This window comes from Zophobas morio, unplaced genomic scaffold (assembly GCF_036711695.1).
Source record: "Zophobas morio isolate AGI-343-1 ecotype UQ-CSIRO unplaced genomic scaffold, CSIRO_AGI_Zmor_V1 ptg000037l, whole genome shotgun sequence".
NCBI classification, from domain to species: Eukaryota; Metazoa; Arthropoda; class Insecta; order Coleoptera; family Tenebrionidae; genus Zophobas; species Zophobas morio.
In genome coordinates, this window is record NW_026972142.1 from 98,091 (window position 1) to 122,731 (window position 24,641).

At 22.6% G+C, this 24,641-nt stretch overlaps 1 protein-coding gene and 2 long non-coding RNA genes across 3 annotated transcripts; 1 reads left to right on the forward strand and 2 right to left on the reverse strand.

Moving 5' to 3' along the window:
* The first annotated feature begins 153 nt into the window (after nucleotides 1–153).
* On the forward strand, nucleotides 154–3,470 carry LOC135139869 (cullin-associated NEDD8-dissociated protein 1-like). The gene is made up of 15 exons (XM_064070221.1): nucleotides 154–227; nucleotides 312–403; nucleotides 523–613; nucleotides 976–1,058; nucleotides 1,317–1,432; nucleotides 1,879–1,981; nucleotides 2,082–2,152; nucleotides 2,208–2,266; nucleotides 2,332–2,422; nucleotides 2,475–2,591; nucleotides 2,649–2,720; nucleotides 2,815–2,908; nucleotides 2,968–3,045; nucleotides 3,101–3,250; nucleotides 3,309–3,470. Exons 1-15 carry the CDS (start codon nucleotides 211–213, stop codon nucleotides 3,422–3,424), a joined length of 1,350 nt encoding a protein of 449 aa, XP_063926291.1. The 5' UTR covers nucleotides 154–210; the 3' UTR covers nucleotides 3,425–3,470.
* Nucleotides 3,335–6,493, reverse strand: LOC135139870 (uncharacterized). Its single transcript, XR_010282216.1, has 4 exons — nucleotides 6,425–6,493; nucleotides 6,047–6,147; nucleotides 5,515–5,629; nucleotides 3,335–3,477 (listed from the first exon to the last, which is right to left on the reverse strand). It is a non-coding gene; the product is annotated as an uncharacterized LOC135139870 (long non-coding RNA).
* Nucleotides 6,494–6,792: 299 nt separating this feature from the next.
* On the reverse strand, nucleotides 6,793–7,101 carry LOC135139868 (uncharacterized). Its single transcript, XR_010282215.1, has 3 exons — nucleotides 7,037–7,101; nucleotides 6,892–6,976; nucleotides 6,793–6,839 (listed from the first exon to the last, which is right to left on the reverse strand). It is a non-coding gene; the product is annotated as an uncharacterized LOC135139868 (long non-coding RNA).
* Between the last annotated feature and the right edge of the window lie 17,540 nt (nucleotides 7,102–24,641).

The following is a 24,641-nucleotide window of genomic DNA, read 5'->3' on the forward strand; positions in this document are numbered from 1 at the left end:
TCTACGTCATGTTACTTTTTTGGGCTCCATTCCATTCTATTGGTAGATGAAGAGATTAAAAATTTCAAAAAACATATATTGACTACTTGTCGTCTTAAAGCTCTTTTAATGAGCCAGCGCAGTACTAATTTTGGTCCTTTTTTTCAGCTTAGCAATATTTTGGACCGGATTATCCTCCCTGTCTGCGACTCGGGCCCCGCACTGTTAGGAATGCAATGTTTGAACGGGTCCTTTTTTTATATAAATCTTTTTTTATAATGATTGTTATTTATATTTTCAATGTTTTTTTTTGGTGAATTCATTATAAACAGTTCCTACTTTGTTACAAGCTCGAAGTGTATTTGTTTGGTTCTCCTTCGAAGCAGAAAACTTATGGATGAGTATTTAGTGAAATTTATTTCTTGTATTTTCTTTTAAAACGTTTCACTATTTTTTTTTAGGTATTTTTATTTTATGAATTTTTTTTTAACTTTCATTAATTTTTTTTGTTCACTATTATTTTTAACTTGTACTTTTTTTTAGTGATTGAACAACATAAACGCCTCGGTAACGATAAGAGTATTTGTATAGCTCTATTTAGTTTGTTGTGCATTGGAGAGATCGGTTCGCAAAAGTAACATTCTTTATTTCTTTTGTATTTTTATTAGCTCAATAATTATATTGACCTCCTCTAGTGGGGGGTTTTTTTTTGATTATCTATGAATAACAAATTTGGCTTTATTGCATAATAATTATAATTATTTAGGGGCGAAGTGCACTATTTAGAGTGTTTATTACTTTATTGTTTCGTTTCTATTGCTATTGGTTTAATAAATTAACGTATAATTTTTATTCGTTGTAGTTTTCGTTACTTTTTGCGCGATTTTCTTTCATTTTTCTTTGATGATTAATGATCATTAATGGTCTCGCAGGAACTCATTTTCTTATTTTCATCTCGTACCAATTCCTCCCCCCTTATTTTCTTGACTTTATTAGCAAAGTATCCAATGAAGAACTATTGTTCTGCCTGTTGACTGATTTATTTCATTGCAATATTAGTGAAGGAAAAATAACATCAGGTCTTAATAATTGAGATTATTGGTTCTTTCTTTTAAAATTGTTGGGCGTTATTTATTCCATAGAAATAACGAAAATTACTACATTTTTCTATAAAAAAATTAACAAATTGATTACAAAAAATTGTTTAAAATTTATTAATAATTTCTTAAAAAAATAATTTTTATATTTTTGAATCATATCTAATAAGGATGTTTATTTCTTTGAACGACCCAACCACTTTTAGCATAATTTTTTAATGGCTTTTAAATTTATAACAGCAATATCGTTGGGAGCACTATCTTGCGGGCATGTTGAGTACTTCTTACCCAAAATTTTAAGTGTTTTTCAATACGAAAAAAACATGCAAAGTTTATATTTACGGACGCTAAAGGAGGTGTGTTAAAAAATCATTAAAATTAATGTTTGTTACGCAAAAATTTATTATATCGTTTAGAGTACAGAAATAGAATTTATTTACTTTTTTACTGAGGAAATTTTACTTTGTCCATTATCTTGTATTTAACTCTATAACCTTTATATAAAATTAAATGCGTTTTTAAGTCGGGGAGACCTGGCTGGCAGTGGTGCTGGCCGGTGTCTCCAGGTGGCCTTAGGCCTTGTGTCTAAGGCTGCCCCTCCTGGTGGTGGTTTATAGCTGTTTTCCACCACACTAGGCCGAATGGTGGGAGTCTGGGCCCGATATGTTCCGCTTTTTCAGTCCTTAGGGACAGAAAATTTGATTATTATAAAGTTTGTTTTATATTTAGTGATAGGATTACTTGTTTTTGATTTGCGCTCATAATTTTTAATTAATTTTTTCATTGGCTTTTTTATTATCAGATAACCACTCGCTGTTTAGAAAAGGAAAGTCGCAGTTTTTTCCAGTGTTATGCAGAAGATATACAAACTTTAGTACTAAAAAGTTGTGATTTTTCGCAAGAAGGTAAAAGTACTAATGTTTTTCCGTTTTTATTAATAATAAAGAAAACTTATCACTAAAATAATTATTAAAAAAAATGATCGGCCTTATATTTTTGCTTCAGAGCAAAAAACTTTAGCTGGAGACGTTATTTTCAGATTGTGGGTTGGTCATAAGTCGACTTCTTTTATTCTGGTTGGACAGAATTTTAAATTTACTTATAAAGAGAGTATATATTATATTTTATTAGTCGCTTTTTGAGAGTTCATCGTCAGAAGTGAGAGAACTCGCCCTTGCAGTTTTCTTATCGTGTGTTTTATTATTATTATGACTATTCACTATTCACTTTTTAAAATGCGCAAACTACCAATCAGTGCTTTTTCTAATGGAAAGGAGCACACAAATAAGGAACTGCTTACCCAACACTTGGGAAAAGTGTTTTTATTGGCTGCTGACAGCCAGTTGGTAAAATTTTATAATGGTAATAATAGTAATAATAATAAATTTACTTCCACAGTCGGTGCGGAAAAGAGCCTTTTCAGTAATCAGTACTCTTATTTACGGCGATCCACCCTTGTTAGAATCTTGTATTGATAAATTTCTTCCGTTACTTTTAAAGCAAACTCTTGTGGATGTTCGTTTCCTTATTTTTTTTTATTCCACTACTATTAATTCTATTTATAACAATCAGGAGACATTGATAAAGGAAGTTCACATGGGCCCGTTTGTTCATAGAAAAGACGATGGCGTGGAACTTAGAAAGGCGAGTAACGTGTTTTTAACCCAATATAAAACAATTTATTAAAAAACTTTTTATCTGTAATTCTTAAAAAATTAATTTTATTATTTTTATAAAGGCTGCTTATGAAATTTTGCGCGCTGTCATTGAAAATTATGACATCAGTGATTCGCTCTCATTGGTCATGACGTCACTGCTTCAAGGGCTAAAAGGTCTTCTTATATCGATAATGATAATAATAACAACAAATAAATAAATAAATAAATAACAGACGATGACGATGTTAAGCTTATTGTCTACCGAATTTTACGTCGTGCTGTACAAATTTTTCCTCAAGAAATATATAAAAGTTATTTTCATTTTATACTTTTTATAATGATAAAATTTTTTATTCTTTATTGTAGATATTGAAAAAATTGTTGAGAATTTGATAGCCACGTTAAAAAAGTCCATCATAAAAAAAGATGATGTTCAAAGCGAAGCCAATAAAAAAAAAGAAGTGGTTTGTTCGGCTATTAAACTTGTTTTGGCGCTAAAAGACCACGATGTTTCTGGTAATTACCCAAATATTGGCGCTATTTTTTTATTTCTTATACTTTATTTAATAATAAGGAAAACACAAAAAGTTGGAGGAGCTCCTCTCGGGAATCCGCCAGAGCGTTCACTTTAAAAAAATACTTGAAGCTTTAAGACATGAAGATACCCGAGCTTTACAATATTCACAATAATAAAAGATTCTTCAGTAGATTTTGTAAAACTTGTAGTTTTCATAAAGATCGCTCTAAAAAAAATTGTATTAATATTTTTATTCGTTTTATAAAAGTTTCATAAAATGTCAGTAATATGTTTTTTATAAAGAAAATTATTTTTATGTATTTAATACGTGCAAATCATTATTTATTATGAAAAAAAAATAATTATTATTATAACTAGATTTACCCTTTAAGACATAGAAATGCAATTTTAATATAAAAACCATTCAACTTCTTTATTTTTCTTAATTTATATATTTAAGCTTCATTAATAATAAAGAAATTTACTTTTATTTGTAAAAAATCATATACTTTTTTTTAAATAAAAATACCATTTTAAATTATAAAAAGTATTCAGTTCATTATTTATCGTTTTTCATATAAAAATGGTTTGTTAGTATCAATAATTTTAACGAATGTTTATATAATATAAAAAAGTATTATTAATAATAAAATATATACATTTTCATTGTTTAATAAAAGTATATACAAAAATTTATTCGTTATTTTTTAGGCATAATAATATTGCACCAGAGGTTGGCTAATATTTACTCGTTATTGAACATATTAATAAAAAAACTGTCCTGTATATAATATATAGAGTTAAGTAACTAAACCTTTCTTTTTCTTTATCCGTTTTATACTATTAAAAAAATCAATTAATTTAAGGAAAAGCTTATTATGAAAAAGATATTTAATTTTATATAATAAATTATTGATACAAAAATTTTGTTAAAAAAATTTCGAGTTCATTACTTTTTTTGCATACTCTTAACTTATTTTTGTCGTATATAATTTTTAAAGTTTTTGCATTAATTTTAGTGAAAAATTGTTAGTAAGTTTTAAAAAATATTTAAAAAATATTTTTTTTGACCAAAATTTCATTAAAAAATTTTAGATTTCATTAATTTTTTTGCATTATTTCAGTGAAATTTCGGGAAAATTGTTAGTAAGTTCTACTAGAAAATATTTTTTATATATAATAAATTTTTTATGCAAAAGTTCTATTAGAATAAATGATTTAAATAAAAAAAAGTAATGCTTATATGAAATATAAATATTAAAAAAAAAAGATAATATATATAATATATTAGTCCAGTATTAAAATAATACAAATTATTAAATAAAAAAATATAAATATATTTAGTGGCAATAATAAAATATGTAATAATAATATTTAAGGCAGTTCAGTTTTGAATAATAAGAATTAGATACAAGTATAAAAAAAATAGTTTAGTCCGAAATATAAGTGATAAAAAAACTAATAATAGTATATTTATATAGTTTAGACAATAGTTACTATAAAAAATATAATAATAAAAATAATTTAGTTTTACGTATAAACTGTTTAATAAAAAAACTAAATAAAAATTATAATAAATAATATTTAGTTTAATAGTTATTTATACAATGATATAATATTAATAGTTTATATTTATATATAAATAATTATAATTACTGTTAGAATTATATTATATTATAAATACTTTAAAAACATAATAAATATAATATTAACAAAAATTGTTAATATTTGTTCAATTATAAACAAATTATAATAATTATAGAAAATATAAACAATGTATTTATGAAATATAATAATAAATACAAGTATAAATAATAAAATAAATTATAATTAAAAGTATTATTGGAAACATAAAAAGTTTAGTTTTTTCTTTAATAGTTATCAAAAATATAATAATTAATATTTATTAAAAAGTTAAATAATAATAGTTACAATAGTTTCATTTTATGTATAAATAATAATATTTTATGAGTTTACTAAAAAATAATACCAAAAAAAAGCATATTTACAATAGTTTAGTCATTAGTATAAATAATTATAATATAATAAAAAATAATTTTTTATTTCATACAAATAATTATATTTAAAAAATAGTTTGTAATAATGAAGAATACAATAATAATATATAGTATATTTAATATAAATACAAATAATGTTAGAAACATAAATAAATTATTCTTTTATATAAAAATATATTAAATATCGTAATAAATAATAAATATTAATATTTAATAAGTTTTAGTAGTAAAAAATGTTTTATAACCTTTGGTTGTTGCAGCTTATAAGGAACGCCGTTAGAGTGCAGCAATTTTTCTATATCTGTGCCACTCTCCTTGGGAAGCGCTATCGAATACTTGACTCTTGCGTCCGACTCGCGTCTGGCAAAAAAAAGAGTTTTAGTAAAACTTTTGTAAGGAAATAAAATAAAAATATAACAAAAGTGTTAAGTTCTGAAAAAAATAATTTCTTTTTAACGCTTATAGTTTTATAATAAGAAAAAGGAATTAAAACATAAAAGATTTGCAATTAAAGAAAAGAAACAACTTTTTAAAAAATATTTATAAAATAGTTCTAGAGTTAAAAAATATCTACACAACAAAACTTTATGTTAAATAATATAAAACGGGTTTAACTTTTATAAAAGTTTAGAATAATTTGTTGGAAAAGTATTAAAGTATTGAAAAATAAAAAAGTTTATAATATTTTGTATAAAAGTTTAAAGGTAGACATAAAAAATAAACTTAAATAAACTTTTTCATAAAAAGGTTTGCAATTTTTTTAAAATAAATCCATACCTGAACTGCGCGACAAACTTTTTTATGGAGGGAAAGTGTAGCACCTCGTGTTTATTTAAAATTAACACATTCGTGTTGTCCAGTTTTATGGTTTTGAAAAGCTGAAAGAAGATTTATAATAGTAATAATAGTAATAATAATAGTAGTAGTAGTAATAATAGTAATAATAGTAATAATAGTAATAATAATAATAATAGTAGTAGTAGTAATAATAATAATAATAGTAGTAGTAGTAATAATAGTAACAATAGTAATAATAATAGTATTAATAATAATAATAATAAATAATGATAATAATAATAATAATAATAATAATAATAATAATAATAATAATAATAATAATAATAATAATAATAATAGTAAATAACAATAACAAACCGGTTCAGAAAAGTCAAAGGGAAGCGCAAGCTTAACAAAAGGAAGAATAATTCGATTTACTACGTCTTGTTGCTCTGGAGCTGTGAAAAATAATGATAATGATAATAATAATATAATAATAATAATAAACTTTTCAAATATTTAAAGTTATTATTAAAAGTGAGTTGAAAAAGAGATTCATTATTATTTGAGAATTTAGACAAAAAAGTTTCTTGCTGGACGACGCAGCGGTTGAGAAGCCTCTCTGCTATTGGTTGGTTGTGCTCTGAGAGGATTATAGCGGCTAAAAGTTTGATGATCTTTAACGGTTTTTTAATGAAACATAAAATTAAAAATAAAAGATTGTTACAAAGTCCAACTTTATTTTCTTGAATTCCAGCTCCTTCGTGACTAGTGTGTAGGCCCAGTTCATTGGCTAAAAAGATTCACAATAAGATTTGTCTTTTAATATTTATAGATATAAGTACCGGAAAGAGCGTATTTTTATAGCAAATAATATAACTCATTGCAAAATAATATTCATAAACAGTAGAAGAGGAGCTATTGGAAACCCTAATCGATAATTATATAAAATAGTGGATATGAAATAATAATAATAATTATTAGACTCACAAATTTGGAAGCAAATTATGAAGGTCACTATATTCGTTTGTTGGTGGTTTCTTATGTTTTTTAAGCTTGTTCGCTCGATACATTACAGTTTCATTATTATGATTTTCAGTGTTATTATCGTTATTATTATTATTATTCATATGTTCAGTATAATCTTTTATTTTTTCAAACAAACGATGAAGAATTGTTACGTTCAAGTCAACCTCATTACAAACTGCAGTAAAAAGAACTTCTTTCATGTAGAAGCTGCATAAATTTCTTAGAAAAAATGAAAAAATAAAATAATTAGTAAAATTTAGAATAGAATAATAAAAAAAATATGAATAACAATATTTATATATAAATAACTAATTCTTAGTTTAATGATTATGTAATAAGCTATCATTAAAGTTCAGGTTTTTCATTGGTCAAAAAATGCAATATGTAAAGAGCACGTGGATTATATTTTAAAGGACTTAGTAACAATGTTATTGGAAACAAGATAACGGCTTGACTGTGTTTTTGAAGCTTATGAATAAACTTTACAAATTATTTATGTATTTCTTAACCAATTAAAAGCATTTACGAGCACAAAAAAAAATAAAACGAAAAATCCTCAATCCTCAATAATTTAAGGATTTTTTTAAAAAAACAGCAAAAAATATAATGAACGCATTAAAAGTTTTATATTACAAAAAAAGTTTATTTCATTGCTTTAAGCATTACAAAATTAAATAAAATGTATTTAATAATAAAAAATAAAAATTTATATATAAAACTTATTTAAATACAACAATTAACAAAACAAAAAATTTTATGAAAATTGAAAATTTTTAATTTTATGAAAAATCCAAGTAAAAAAGGTTAAATATTCGATTGACAATAATTTTTTAAAAAAATGAAATGCTTTACAAAAAAAAATTGTGAAAATATATAAAAAAAGAAAAATTCAAGTTATTACACTAAAATAATGAATTTCACTATTATTACTTAAAAAATGCCAAAGGATAGAAGTCAAAAGTTAATAATAATAAACATTTATATTATTTTTGCCTCCAAAAATTATTAATCATTAAAATTTTTTTTCAAAATTCATTCAAAATAAAACACTCCGCAAAATGGTAATTTACTTATGAAAGTAAAACACGGCCTCGTAAAGCTCAGGGACATTAGCAAATCCAGAAGCTCTCATTCTCTTGAATATTTTCATTAGTAGATGCGCTGAATACTTAGAAAAAGTAGCTCCAATAATATGCTTTATATATACGAAGTAATAAATATAATGAGCCTAAAAAAAATGATGAGCTTTAAAAAATAATTAATAATAATGAAAATAAAGAAGTACAAGTTTATAACTATAAATATGAATTTTCAAAAATTTAAATAAGATTTTTTTAATACATATACAAAAATAAACAAAATAAATATACCTGTTAAAATTGAGCCTTAAATAATAATAATAATGAATTATGAAAAAAGTTAAATATATATAAAAAAGATTAAATAATGAACAATATAAATATAAGAGCCTTATAAAAATAAAAAATATAATAAAAGGTAAAATATATCAATACCACAGAAGAATAAAAAAGTACAAATAAATGAGGGGAAAAAGATATATAAATATAATGAGCCTTGAAAAATAAAAATAATAATGATAAGTAATATATATAAATATAAAAATACAAAAAATAAAAAAAAAATATAAAGATAAAGATAATGAGCTTAAAAAAATAATAAAAGATAAAAAAAAATGAACCAAAAAATATATAAAATAAATATAACAATAACGGACCTCAAAAAATTATAAGAAATATAATAAAGTAAAAAATATAAATATAAAAAAAAAGTTCATAAAATAAATTAAATACAAAAAAATAAGGAATATAAATTCCTACAAAATATTGAAGAACTTTAAACGAAAAAAAATATTTTCAAAAAAAATTATGAAAAAATTTAATGAATTGGAATAGAAATATGCAAAAAAAAAATGAATTATACTAAAAAAGTTAAAGTAAAAATTTAAAAGTTAAAATGATAATAAAAATAATAAGTATATATTTATGTTTTCAGTACAAGTAAAATAGGATAAATAATAAATATATAAAGCTAAGAATCCAACAAAAGAAGAAAAAAAATAAAAATAATATAAAGTAAAAATAATAATAAAATATAAAAAAATATATAAGTAAATAGAAAACAAAAAAAAATAATATAATTAGAATTGTAAATATTTTCAACATCGATATAAGTATTAAACTTTTAAAAGAATACACAACTATAATTATTTTATAAATAAATAAAAAAAATAAATAATAGTAAAAATAAAATAAAAGTAGGTTAAAGTTTTTTAATAATGAAATGAAAAAAAATAATAATAAAATTTATAATTATATTAAAAAAAAAACAGTTATAATCAACTTTTATAAATAAGGAAAATAATAAATAAATAAATATAAGCAAACTTTAATGAATAAAAAAAAGTATATATATATTAAATTAATAAAAAATAAATAAATATAATCAAATTTTCATAAATAAACAAAAAGAAAAAAATAAAATAAAAGTATATATTTTAAAGAAAAAAATTATTATAATTAAATTTTATAAAGAATCAAAAGTAAACTAATAACAGTAAATTATTATAATTAATTTTTATATAAAAGTAAACAGAAAGAAATGATAATTAATAAATAAATATAAAGAAAAATAAATAATCTTATCTAATTTAATAGATAAACAGAAGAAAAATAAAAATAATAACACATAATCAATTTTTATAAATAAGCAAACAGAAGATAATAATAAATAAATATAATGAAAAATAATATATAAACAAAGAAGAAATACAAATAATATATAATTTGAAATAAATTAATTTTTATAATTAAGCAAAAAAAAATAGTGATGCTATTATATAAAGGAAAATAAATAATAATAATCAAAAATTTTAAAAAATATTAAAGCAAAAGAAATATAATAATAAAAAATATAAAATAAAATCAAACTTTACTAAAAAATAAAAAAAGAATGAAAAAGTAATAAAAATAACAGCAACTTTTAAAGAGAGAGAAACAGGTTTCATAGTTTCTTCCGTAAAGTGGATATTTTCAGTACATTTTGATAATAGAAGTAAAAGAGTATCACAAACAAGACGGCCGGAGATGTTGAGAGAATTATCTTTAGGAGAATCTATAATAATAATAATAAGATTTATAATATTTATAATAATAATAATAAATAATTATAATAATCAGTAAATAATAAAAATTAAAAGTACATTTTTTTTTAAGTTCAATAAGAGGATAGAGAAGCTGATAGTAAACAGCTGGACTGACATTCAGTGGCTGCTCTTCTTAATTATTGAATGAAACCATTTTTTAAATTATTAGAATCTCTCTGCTAACGTGGAAAGGATTAATGGTGGCTAAAAGGGAGCAGTACCAGAAATAACAAGTTTTTTAATGAAATAATATTGGAGAGTTCTGTCGTGCGAGAGAACGGCAATCACTTCCTCAATTTGGCTTTCACGAAAAATTATGTGTTTGTTGTGCAGTAAATATTCAATAAATTTGCATATGAAAAGATCGTTGCCTAATAAAAAAGAAATTTATATATATAGTTAAAAAAAAGGAACACCAGCCAATAATGTTAGTTATAAAGTTAATAGTAATTTTTTTGGTAGTAACCGATTTTTTTAGGTACTTAATCAATAAACTCGCAAATAAAAGTCATTATTTTGTAACATATACAACAAAATTAACTAATAATAATGTCTGATTGAATTACCAAATATTTATCATAAACAGCATTATTATTGGCTAACACGCTGTCTAAGAAGATGTTATTGGTTACTCTATGGAATAGTTCAATAAATATAAGGGGTCACCGGTTTTGGTAACTTCTATGAAAAAGTTAGCGTCGCACAACGTTTCTTCGCTGAGCACAGCAGTGGGTGGTTTATTTCCTGTCGAAAAAAAGTGAACGACCATAAAGCACCAATAAGAAGCATTGTATTTTTTAAAATTTAATAATATTAATAATAAAATTTTATAAAAGACAAAAAAAATAATAAGATTATTTATATATAATAACTAAAACTAAATACAAAAGTTAAGCAAAAATTTTAAAATTCTTAAAAACTTTCATAACTGATTATTCATTAAAAAATTTTCATAAATAAACAAAAATATAATAATTTTTCTAATATATTTTTAAACTAAATAAAAATAAAGCATTATTCGTATATAAAACTTTACATATAAATAAGGGAAAATATTTTTATTAGTAGAAAGTTTCATTAATATATTATTAACAAAATAGAAATTATTACTAAATATATTTAAACTAAATAATAAAAGTAAAGCAAAAACTTTATATATATAAAAAAGAAGTAAATATATATTTTTGATAATAAAAAGTTTTAATAAACTCCTAACAAAATTTTTTATTAAATATTTATGAAGTAAACAATGAAAGTAAAGCAAAATTTTTGAATATTTTTTTTCTTATAAAATAACAACAATAAAATTTTAACTACAAAAAGTTTTAATAAAAGGCAACAATAATAAATATGTTTGTGAATAATATTAAAACTAATAATAAAAAAAGCAAAATTTAGATAAATTTTACTTTTAATATACTTTAGTAATAATTACAACGAAAAATAATATTTTTTTTAAAAAGAGTTTTAATAATTACAAGATATTATACACTTATGAAAAGTAAAAAAAATAACAAATAAAGAAAATGTTTATTCTTTTAAACAGAAATATTTAAGATATATAAAACGAGAAAAAAAACTTTTTTTTTAAAATAAGTAAATTAAAAATTAAAGAAAAAGTAATGCTAACACAAATAGTAAAAGAAATATAAATATAAAGCACTAAAATTTAGATAAAATGAGAAAAAAAAACTTTTTTAAAATAAACGTTTACTAAAAAATATTACAAAACCAGAAAAAAAGGTCCAATAAAATAAGTTGCTATAAATTTCACATAAAATAGTAAAAACGAAAACTATTAATTTATAAACATAAAAAAAATAATAAAAATTAATAATATTAAAAAATCCAAAATGTTTCCCTCATTACTAAAAGTTTTGAAACTAATAACTCTTTCAAAAATTCTAAAAATTCTATGAAATAATTACTCAACACACGCCGAATTCCGGGAAACTTATCTTCGTGTCGTCCCCATACAATGGCTTGCCTCCTATAAATAGACCAATAGGATGACAGAAATATTAAAATGAACCAATAAAATGAATCAATAAAATGGTGAAGAATAATTATTTATATTAATAGCGAGTGTTTTTCAAATATTTTATTAGTTTAACACAATAAATATATACCAATGAAATAGTTATAAACATATATTTTTATAATATATTTCAAATTAAAATTGTTGGAAAAAATATTTAAATTTTCTATAATATTTTTTACTTCTTTTAATATATTTCTAAAATAAATATGAAAGAAATAAAATAAATATTTATTCTACTACGATCGAAAAAAAAAATTGAAACTATTAAATTTTTTTAATAACCATTAGAACTTATAAAACAAAAAAAGTTCCAATTCAACATAAAATTTATAGACTATAAAAAAAAACAATAAAAAATAAAAGGTTGGAATTAGCAAAAAAAATAATGAAACAATATAACTATTTTTAAATATTCCTTTGCTATTTATCTTAAATATATAAAAAAATTGTTTTATTATAATTAATAATAATTTTAAGAAACAGAGAAGACCGCAAAACATATTTTTATATGTATATTATAAAAATTGTAAAATGTCGGAGTGGCCAAAAAAATAATGAAAAAAATATATATTGATTTATATATACATAAAAACTGTTTATTAAAAATCATAATATTAAACATAAATTTATAGAGTACATTAGAAAAGTTTTAAAATGTTGGAATGCGATAAATATAATGAATTTTTCTTTGATGTATATTCATTCCTTTTTTTTAAAATAGAAAACTGTTTTATTGAAAAATCATAACTTTATTTATAGAGAAGTTCACTAAAGAAATTTACAAGTTATAATAACAATAGAAATTTAATAAAAAAAACTTTAAAAATAAAATAAGCGATATATAAATAATGAATAAAAAGATTTTTAACGAGTAAAAGAAAAGTGGACTTATCTAAATATTTTTCTTTTATTTTTTTCTAATACATATATATTTCATTAGAAGAAATATTTATAATTCTATTTACGAACTATAAGAAAATAGAAATTTGATATTAAAAAAATTTAAAACGTTGAATTTGGCGTGAAAAATAATAAGCAAATGCTTTTTTACTCAGTAAATTTTGGATGACGACGAATTAAACGAGCAAAATTGGCATCTTTAATTAAAGTGAGGCAAAAATGCCGGCAGGAAAGGAACGCAAGAAATAAGGCTTTCAGATTTTCCTAAAAAATGGTTTATAAAAAGGAAAAGTTTAAGGAATAATGATAAAAATATTAAAAAAAAAAAGTATAAAGAGTTGTCTCTATAATAATAAAATATATTAAGAATGTATACATAACAATTACTGCTATATAAAAATTTAAAAAAATAAGGATTATAATAATCTTATTAAGAAATGTGGTAATAGGAAATTTTAATAATAATTATAAAATTTATAATGAAAAAGTGTCGCTCTTAAAATTTATTTATAATAATAATAAAATAAAATCTAATAAAAACGCGTAAAAAGTGTTCATTATATAAATAAAATAAATAAATGAAATGGTGATTATAAAAAAAAAATAATATATTTTTGTGGATTTATATAAAAATATTAAAATATAATATAAAATTTTTAAATATTTTTTTACTTTATAAATCATAATGAAGTCTTTTTTATTTTTAATTATAAAAAATATTTAACCTTAATAATAATAAATTTTTTTAAAAAATATAAATAAATATATTTATAATTTTGTTAAGAACCTAAATATAATTTAGTATTATAAATATGAAGCATAGATATTACATATGTAGTCATTACAATAATAACTTTTTATTAAATACTATAAACTATAAATATTCATTAAATAAACTTTATAATAACTAATATTTTTATTACCACTTCATAATAATAAAGTTCTATGATAAAATAAGTACCAAAATATATAAACTTAAATACTAAATATGCCAAAATTAAAGTGAATTTTTTATAATTAAAAAACATTCCAAAATGATACTTTTTCTTTTATTATTAGTAGTAAAAACAATAAAATATTATAAAAGAATTCAAATTCAATAATAAACTTTTCAAAATGTTAATATTTCATAATTATTTATACTTAATAATTTTGAAAACTTTCCTACTCCTTTATTATGTAAAAAAGATAAAATAGTATGAAAATTATAAATTTAGTTAATTTTTACACTTTTTTTTTCATTATTTTTTTACTGCACTCTTTGTAATTTTCTTTAAAAAATAATTTTCATAAAAGCCTTTATAAGAAGATCTACACCCAACAACTTTTTTTTTTAAAAGCGTGGGATAAGGTAATTCAACCACCATCGACTAGATCGAAAATTACATTCATCGAGCCAATCGGGCTGGTTATTTATTTTATATATTTTTTTATTTCCTATAAAAAATAGTTTTTTTTAATATAAAAAATTAAGTTAAAACTTCTTTTTTTTACATATTTCATATTATTTGTATATTCAAGAAAATATGATAAATATATTGAAACATACTAGTAATAAATTTCATTATAACGATAATTTATATCTTTATTTTCGTTGAAAATAATGAATTCATAAAAAAAACTTAAATACTTTTTTTTAAAGAATATAATATATTATTATACCTAATTAATAAGTTTATAGTTTCTTAAAAATAAATACTCATTACGAATATATAATTTTTCTTATATAGTGTTTAGAATAATAATAAATCCTTAAAGACGTAATTTCATGCTTAAAAAAAATATTATGTACTTTTATTACTTATATAAAATAATAACGAACTTTTTTTTTAATGATAAACATTAAAACTCTTCAAAAAAAAGTTTATAAATACTAAACGTCTTATAAATAGAATAAAAACGAGCATAAAAAAGTGTTCATTATAAAATCAAATAGATAATAAATTATTATAATTAATAAAACTCTTCCAAAAAGTATATATATATTATTATTATTGTTTTTTCAATAACAATAATGAAGTAACAAAAAAAAGATTAGCTTTATAAATATATTTATATTAAAAAAAATAATAATAGAAGTTTGTAAAATAATAAACGTTAAAGAAAATTAAAAATTATTAAAAAAAAATTGAAAAAGTCACCTGGGTATACGGGAATTTGTTAATCTGGTAGAGAATAGCATCAATCAGATCCATATTAAAGTGAAATAGTTTAAGAAACTGAAGAGTCGGCACTTTTCCATAATTTAATTGGTCCATTATGTTGATTACAGAAAATATAAGGAAATAGTCTTTTTTCTGTAAAAGTATGAAAACTTTTTACTTTACTTAAATTTTATTATATAACATTAAAAAAAATTATTTTGAGTAAAAGTAAAAAATAATTAATAAAAAAATGCGCAGCACTTCTCAGAGTACAAATAAGTTTTATATAACAAATACAGTCTTACTTCAAAATAAATTTATTTTATGAAATAAAAATTATAAACCAGATTTATAATACTATTATATTACATTGCTTAGAGTAAAATAATAGTTATAATAAAAATAAGTTAATAAGATTAATTAGTATTATAATAATAAAAATCAATAACAATGTATATACTCAATATTAATAACTAAAAATAGTATTATATTATAAATATATATTCGTTGCATAAAGATTTATAGTAAGTTAAAGTTAACTCGATATTTACTTAGTAGATATTTAAAGTAAAATTTTAAAATTAAAGTAAAGTTAATTCAGAATTCAATTAGTAAATATTAAACGTAAATTTATAATTAAGTTAAAAGGGAATTCATAGATAGTATTGAAGTTAATATATAATTTTTTAATAAAACTAAAAAGTAAATCTAAAAATTTAGTTTAAGTACAACTAAATTTATTTAATACATATTAAAGTGAATTAAAAAATTAAATTAAATTTATTGTGTTTTTTTAGTTTATTACATTTTTAAAAAGTGAAATTAAAAATAAAAATTAAAGTTAACTTATAAACAATTTAGTAAATAAACAAAATAAAATCAAAAATAAAAGTTGTTTTTTAGAATCCATTCAGTAAATTCTAAAAAGTGATTTAAAAATTAGAATAAAAGTTAATTTAGAATCCACTTAGTATTCTTCTAAATTTAAAATAAATTAAATTCTTTTTGTGAATATTAAAGTGAAATAAAAAAAATTTATAATAATGTTAACCAGATGAATTTCAAAATATAAATAAGTTAATTCATCAAAATGTATTTTAAAATCCAAATAATAAATACTAATAAATGAATTAAAATTTAAAGTAGATTTAGAATCCATTTAGAAACAGCAAATTTAAGAATCAATTAATATGTATAAATAAGGGAATAAGTAAAGTAAGGTAAATTTAAAATCCACATAGCAAAAAGCGAAATTAAAAATTAAATTAAAGTTGATTTAGAATCGATTTATAAATATTAATAAGTAAATTTAAACAATTCCGGTCAGTAAAAAGTAAAGTTATACATAAAATCATAGTTGAATTAAAATCCATAATAAATAATAATAAGTGACTTTATAAGTCACAGTCAGTAAATAGCGAAATTAAAAGTTATATTGAAGTCGATTTAGAGTTCATTCTAAAATATTATTAAGTAAATTTCGAACCAATCATCTCCTTTATTTAATTTGTAAATTAAATTGAATTAGTTTGAAATCAAAAGAAATTTAGCCCACATTATTTATAGCAACGCAGTTAGGCCTAGAAAAAAACTCTTCACTAGATGTGATGAGTAAAGAATAAAATTATAAAATTAAATACTAATTTATAAAATAAAAATATAAACCAATAACTTTTGTGTACGCCAAATCAGATTAGATTTAAATTCTTTTAAAATAAATTTTTTGAAACAATAATAAATAATTCTGTTAAAATAAAAAATTAAAAATTAATTTCTATTTCTATATTTATAATAAACTGTTTATAGTTTAAGAGTGAAGCATATATTTAATCTTTACAATTTAATTAATTAGTAGTTTTTTATCCATATATTCCGTAAAAATACAAATATTTTTCAAATTAAATAATCAAAAGGTTAGATCGACTAAGTATTTTAAGAATGCTAAAAAATAAAAAATTTTAAAAAAAGTAGATCAGCAGGGAAATAAAAAATACGCATGAATAAATCCTTTTTTGGTATAACTTTTAAAGTTAAAGAATTTAAAGAAATTATAATTATTTAAAAAAATTTGGTTATGATACCTTAAAAATTGTAATGAAACATTAAAAACGCCAACCGTTAAATAAGCCCAAAAAAGGAACTTTTCTGTCTAACTTTTTTTTTAGAGATAAAAAATAATTATAATTACTTTCAAAATAATATTTTTTATAAATTTAAATTTTATGATAAAAACTCAATTTCTATTTAAATAAGAGTAAAAACCATTAAGACTGTAATTAGTTATAAATATAAATAAAAACTTAATAGTTATAAAATATTAATATGTAAATTTAAAGCAATCTAAAACAAAAACATTTAATATAAATTAAATATAAAAATTGAAAAATTTATATTTATTTTAAAAAAAATTGAGCTGTTTTATTATTTTAATTTTTAACTAAAACCATTATAAATAAAAATTTATCTTTTTACTATTAATTTTATAATTTTTTTTTTATTTTTATGAATAATTTTTTTATTAATTTCTTTTTATTATAAGTTTAATTTTTATTATAACTGGTTATCACTTTTTATCTTAATATTAATCACAGCAAATAGGAGCACCTTAGTAGCTATGGAAAGCACGGCTGTATGGAATTCATCGTTTACAATTATTTTTAAACTTGATAATTTTATAAACAACTCAACAATAATATTGCTATTGGCCTCTATTATTTTTTTAAAAGTTAATTTTCTACTTATATTAATAAATAAAGGTACCAATATTGCTTAAAGTACTGGTAATAAGCAAAACTAGATCGTCACTTTTACGGATGTCTTCAAGAAAAGATTCAATATTTTTAAAGAATAGTTCAGAAAAACTGGACAACTTGAGTTATTTTTATAATAATTTAGTCGTTAAGCAAAATTAAAAAATTATATTAAACTTCTATGTGAGTATACAAAAAAAATAGTAACCTGTCATTAATTTGAATATTATATATATAAGCTTTGAGAAAGAAAGGGAGGTGAAATACCTTCTCTGTTGATGGTGAAAAGTTTCGACAGTTTAGTTCAGCTATAAGATATAAGTAATAATACTCCCTTATACTTTTATTATTTTGTAAAACGTCAAGTGTAATTTCATTATCATTATACTTGCGAGTAGCTAAATAGCGACCGAAAACTTGTAGACAAGAAGGAAATTGCTTATTTCGAATAAGAATCCTCAGCATAGTTAAAAAAACTTCGAGTGAAACTTTTTCTTTAGGTAACTCACAGAAGTATTGAAATGCTGATTCCCAACTTTCATATTTTTCTTGAATCTAACAATATAATATATTTATTAAAAAGCAGCGTTAAAAAAAGTTTATTACTTTTAAAGTAAGGATTAAGAGTTCGTTTTGTAACCCTTTTAGTCTTGTATGGTCATATAAAAAGTATAAAGCATCTCCAGCCCGCCCCGAATCACGAAGAGAGTTAACGAAAGATTCAATTATTGGAACAGGAAATTTATTTGCACTACAATTTAGAAAAGTGTGCTGAACGAGATAAATGAGTGGTAAACTGTGAAAACAACTTTTTGTAAAAAAAAGATTATAAGAATTGAAGGTAACAAAATCGCTTGAACAAAAACTAGTTAAATCAATTTTTAGAAATTCTATGTGAGTTATATATTTTTTTAAATGAACATTCATCTCGTCAATTTTCGAATTTACTAAATTGCAAGTTTTAGGATGTAAAACTGCGAAAAAACTTGCAAGCTGACTTTCAAAGTTGTTAAGAAAGTTTTCAAAAAGATTGAGAGATTTGTTCGAATTCACAATTGTAGTGCTAACTTTGTAACATTTTTTATTAAGCAGTAAAGAAAAGTTGAATTGTCTTCCATTATTTAATAATTTATAATTCTTCAACATCAGAAAGCACAAATATCTTGATGGTTTATCAATTTTTTTGGTCCTTATACTTTTTAAGGTGCTTTTATATAACCAAAAGTACTTAAACAGTAGATTTATAAATTAAAAGGGAATTGTGAAGGAGAATAACATGACACGACGTGAATCCCCTTTTTAAAAATATCCAAAAATTAGTGTACATGGCACAGTTCTTTATAATGCTTTTAAAATGTATTTTTATGAAATGGTTAAGACGATCAAGTTTATGTTTAGTTTTAGGATTTGCTATGTTTTTCTAACCTAACCTTTTATATAATAAAATTCTTAATTGTTACATGCTAACTATAACCTTACTGTTCGTAGGGACTCTATATCCATTCCTTTTTTTAATCGTTTTCCATATCCCTGCTGTAAGTGTTGCCTATGTTTATTTATTAAAACCTTCATTTTTACAGCAAAATTTTTCTCATTGTATTAAACTCGGTTACTAATTTAAAATTAGTACAAAACTTAATTTATTTTAACCAAAAAAAGTTGAAACCGGTTAAAGAAATACTTACTATTTAAAGATAGCTAATTTTCTTTAAAATTAATTGTATATAGTGACTAGGCTATTAATTAGCTTGAGTAAAGTTAAATTAATTAACTATAAACTTTAATTATAATTTCAACTTCTTGTAAAGCATCTGTATCTTAAAAATCCCTTAAGAACTTTAACCAGACCAAAAATCTGAGCTACTTTCTAGGTAATCTATCATAAACAGTCCCGTGGATTCTTAGGGTTATTACGTAAAATCATTTTTTATTTGCCTTCAGTTTAAAATCAAACTCCATATTCTTAGCACCAGTGAATCAGTTATATTTTTTTTTAAATAGCTCGTAACTTTCATCTAAACGAAAGTTTTTTTCTAAACAAGTAAAGGTTTTTAACTAATGCCCTAGATATAATAGTAAGCTTCTTTATATTAATAAAATGCTTTGAACTTCTATGGTAAAAATTAGGTGAAATCATGTTAAAATGTGTACGTTTAACCTCATAAAATGTTGTTTTCCGCTTCTATTATAATTGAAAGCCAACTTTTCCCTAACTTTTATCAAATAAATCTTTATCATTTATTTAGCACTTTCCCTTTTTAAAAACACCATATTTTTTACAGTTGTATAAAAGTAACGCTGTCTCTTCGGTACGCATTCAAAGAGCCCTTAAGAGCGTTTTTGAAAAATGTAAAAAAAGTGGGCCCACAGTCGTGAATTAATAAAAAAGCATGTAAATAACGAAAAAGTATTCAGTGCTTAATAAATATAGATAAGTTATTAACTTAAATTTGTTCTGCTACTTGCTACTAAAAATAGGTTACTAACGGGTCTAATTGCTTTACTAATTTTTTATTTAAATAATTAAATATATATTATTAAAGTTTAAATATGGGAATTATAGATGGAAACAGGGACAAGCGGCCGCATTGTGGGCTTATGAGCGACCAACGTATGACACTTGATTGGCAGAGACACGTAGCAATCAGAGTAGGGAGCCTATAACAATATCTTAAGTATTCCAATAAAATTTATTGCATTTTATTAAAACAATTACTTAATTTCCAATTAACAATGACTTACGGATATTTTTATGTAAGGGCTCCAACCAAAAAGGTAAAAAAATATTATGCATAATTTGTAATAGTAGATCAGTATGCCTTCAGTCCTGAAAAACAGTGGTCCTTTAGCCCCAAAGTTATAAGATACATAGTTAATGTATTAATCTTGATACTGTCCACAAGAACTATGTTAGAGAATACTGGAAGAATAATTATAATTAATTCATCAAACATTTACGTTTGGAATTTATAAGTCTCATACTGCAACATGAAGAACTATCGTTTAGTGAGGGAGGGGGCAATCCTTGCGATGAATGCAGTCACTGAAAGAGGGAAAGGGGTTTATGGCAATTTTCTCGGCCTTTATCAACAAGCACCGTCCACTCTGCTACTTCAGAATTTAAGCCCATTCCCTTTTTTAAATTTGTTAATTTTACTCTAATACCGAAGTATATGCATTTGATATATTTTATGTAGAAAACAAGATCAATGGCCGTACCCTTTTGTACATAATAGGGTAATGCATCATCTACCCATGACTTTTTTTTATTGCAGAAAAGAAATGTTATCATGGTTATAATACATTGTAGAAATTAAGCTACAAGAGTATTATTTGATAGCCCATTTTCCATTTTACTGAATCTGAAAATGTTTATAAGCTTTTAGGAAGTTTAAGGACCAGCTAAACTAATAAAGACTTTTTACTAGATAGATCTATCCCCTCCCCCCCAGGAAATCCTATATTTGATGCAATTATTTATAACAAGGATAAAAAGTACTGAAATTTTTCCTATTATAATGTTTTTAATAGGATAAAAGGAAACAAAAATTTATAGACTGGGTCAACTTTGCATCTCTCTTTATCCTTCCTTTTTCTCTTTTATTTCCAGAGTTACTAATATTTGACGCCCTCTTTATTGGCTTGTCTCTTGCAGAATGGGAAGCGCCATATATTTGTAACATAAACATTTATTTTACATATTTCTAAAATGTTATACATAATTATATTTTATTCTCATACATCCATTTTGATATTATATATATCTTTATATTTTTAAATTTTTTGATAGTTTCACGTGCCTAAACAACTGCCTTTTGATAGTTTAGATGCAGAAGATCATCATCGTGTTGAAACACAGATAGCCTTTAGTCAGTCATCTGGCTTAAAATATCAATGGAGCATAGGCTTTTCCTCTGTGTAACGCTTTGACGATCGTATTAGTTACTAAAGTAGACGAGTGCGTAATGGACAGCGAGAACATTAGCAAATCGCTCTCCGCTTCAGTGTTGCCATTACGCAGCGGCCAGTCATAGTATGTGCTCGCGATACCCGACTCGCTTGACAAATTTTCAGAGGTGGGTATGACTGTTGTCACCCGACTACATTATTCGCTTAGATTTTTTTTTTTGGAAGTTTTTAGTGTGAATTCGTCTTTCTCCTAGTATGTCGGTGGTCGTCCACTAGATTCCTATAGATAAAGTTTAAAAAAAATAGACAACTCCCCATCTCGGTTTGATTTATTTATATATTTAACCTTTTACTCGAGACTTAAGTGTAAAATTAAGAGAAACTTAAAGTTTATATAAATAATTCGCTACTTTCGTAATATTAATATTTATTATTTATAACAATTATTATGTACAATCTTTCAAAACACAAAAGTGCAACTATACTGAGCGCCTAGTCCAAAGTTGCGATAAGGCATAGGCTCTTAATATCGGATCTCCTCACGCCTACAATCCACCATCGGTGGGGATACAATAATGTTTATAAGCATTATCGCGAAACAAAGGGGCATTCAACTTTATTGCTATAAGTTGCACTTTTAGAGGCTAAGAAAGTGCCCACAGTCCCTAGAATGAGCTAAATGCTAACAGTCTAACTTTTTACAAGCGCTTTTTGTCATAAATTTAGTAAAAAAAAAAGTAATAAATAAGTAAATAATATTATTTATTAATATGCAGTGTCATGGTTTAAGAAGCAACACACTCCGTAAGATTCAGGCTAGAGCGGCTTATTATGTCGTCATTCAGGGTACAATATACTAAAGTTATCTTAAACTTTTCAAACAGTTTTTTTAGAGGAACCGTTGAACAACAAGGAAAATCCTCGTGTATCGTAATGAACCTGTTTTATAAATATTTTAAAGCTATTTAACATGCTATTTAGTATTTGAAGGATCTTACACTTCTCTGAGGTAGGGCAGGCCATTAAAAGAATTAGTGTCTATATAAGTTATGAGGTTTTTATCTAAATGCCTATCAAAAGAACTATAAATGACATTGTACTACCATTGTTGTTGATAAAATTTCACTCACAACTCCTCTAAAGAATAAAGTTTATCAAAAATCCCTGCTGAAATTCTGCTTATGCTGTTATTGTACAAGTATCTGTATATATAATAAAATTTTGTTAATCGGCGCATTAAATAAAAAGATTATATAAAAATTATTATTATAACTGATTTTATTTGCTACAATTTTTACTTAAAAGCTAAAAACATATATTGTAATAAGAAATGTAACAGGTATTCTAAATAGGGTAAGTTCTCGAAGGTCCCTCTGTGTATATCTGATACCTGATTTGAACTTAAATGTCTAATAGGTTTAAAGTTAACTTTAAGATTGATATTAAAAAAAAAAGATTAGTATATTTACAATATTCTTAGGTAAGACAGTCCACTAAAAGCCAAAGGACTCATCACTGATATAAAGTTATTAGAGATATCTCTGTCATTTAGGCAATATAAGTCAATTATTCAAAACTTCTTAATTTAAATATGTAGTCATTATATTTTATAATAATGATAACCTTTTATGTTCTATATAACGATATGAAACGAAAATTGCTTGCAAAAAAGTCATTTTTTAATCTTAAAAAGCAAAAGAAGCAAAAAGTTATAAAAGTTATTAGCCTTAACTATATTATAGCGTATATATAATCACTTCTGCAATCTAAAATTTTGAAGCTATTTTTTTACATACTCTCCTATTCTCGAAATTATCAGTTCTTATAACCAATACTTATTAATAAACTCGTTTAAAATTTAAGTACAGGCTTAATGGAGAATTGTAAAATAATAGAATTAAAAAATTGAAGTATTTGCTTAAAGAAGGAGAGTGTTTCGGGTGAAATGAGTATATCTTAATAATAGTTTGTAGAGTTGAGGAAAAGGAAAGGAGAGGGCGTCCTTTTATTAAGAGGGTGAAAACATAAGAGTAAAGGAAACCATACCAGCCCTTTGTTTTTCAAAGTAAATAAAATTTACTCGGAAATATAGTATTATATAAAGCTCCTGACTCGTACATAGTACACCGTCTCCCTCTGTAGGGATTCTACCTGTGTAGCTGCGTTCCATCACTTTTAACTAAAGTCAGTTTTACAATAAAAAGTTCGTAATTAGCCTTCCTCTAAAGTATCTAATTACTCTAGTAGATAAAGTAATTATACAAGAATATACTATAATAGCATTTGAGGAGTCATAGGAAGCCAAATTAACAATTAGGCAGTTAAACATATGTAAAGCATATATAAATTTACAATGTTTTTAGGTCTCTGAGCCCTGAAAAAAGTTCGTTTTGAAGCGTTGTAAGATGGTTACCTCTCAAGTGTCTTTAATTACATGAAAATGAGTAAAATCTCGTAATGATCAGTATGTGACCTTAATTATCATACAATTCCGATAAACGGTTTAGTCCATGAAATACGCTTGAAGTAAGGGATGTAAGTTCAGTATTACTAATGATCCTTAAGTAAATTATATTATTGGAAAAATGGTCTTAAATTTTTTAATAAATATAATATATTGCTCTTCAATCTACAAAAAATCTTAAATATTACACATATT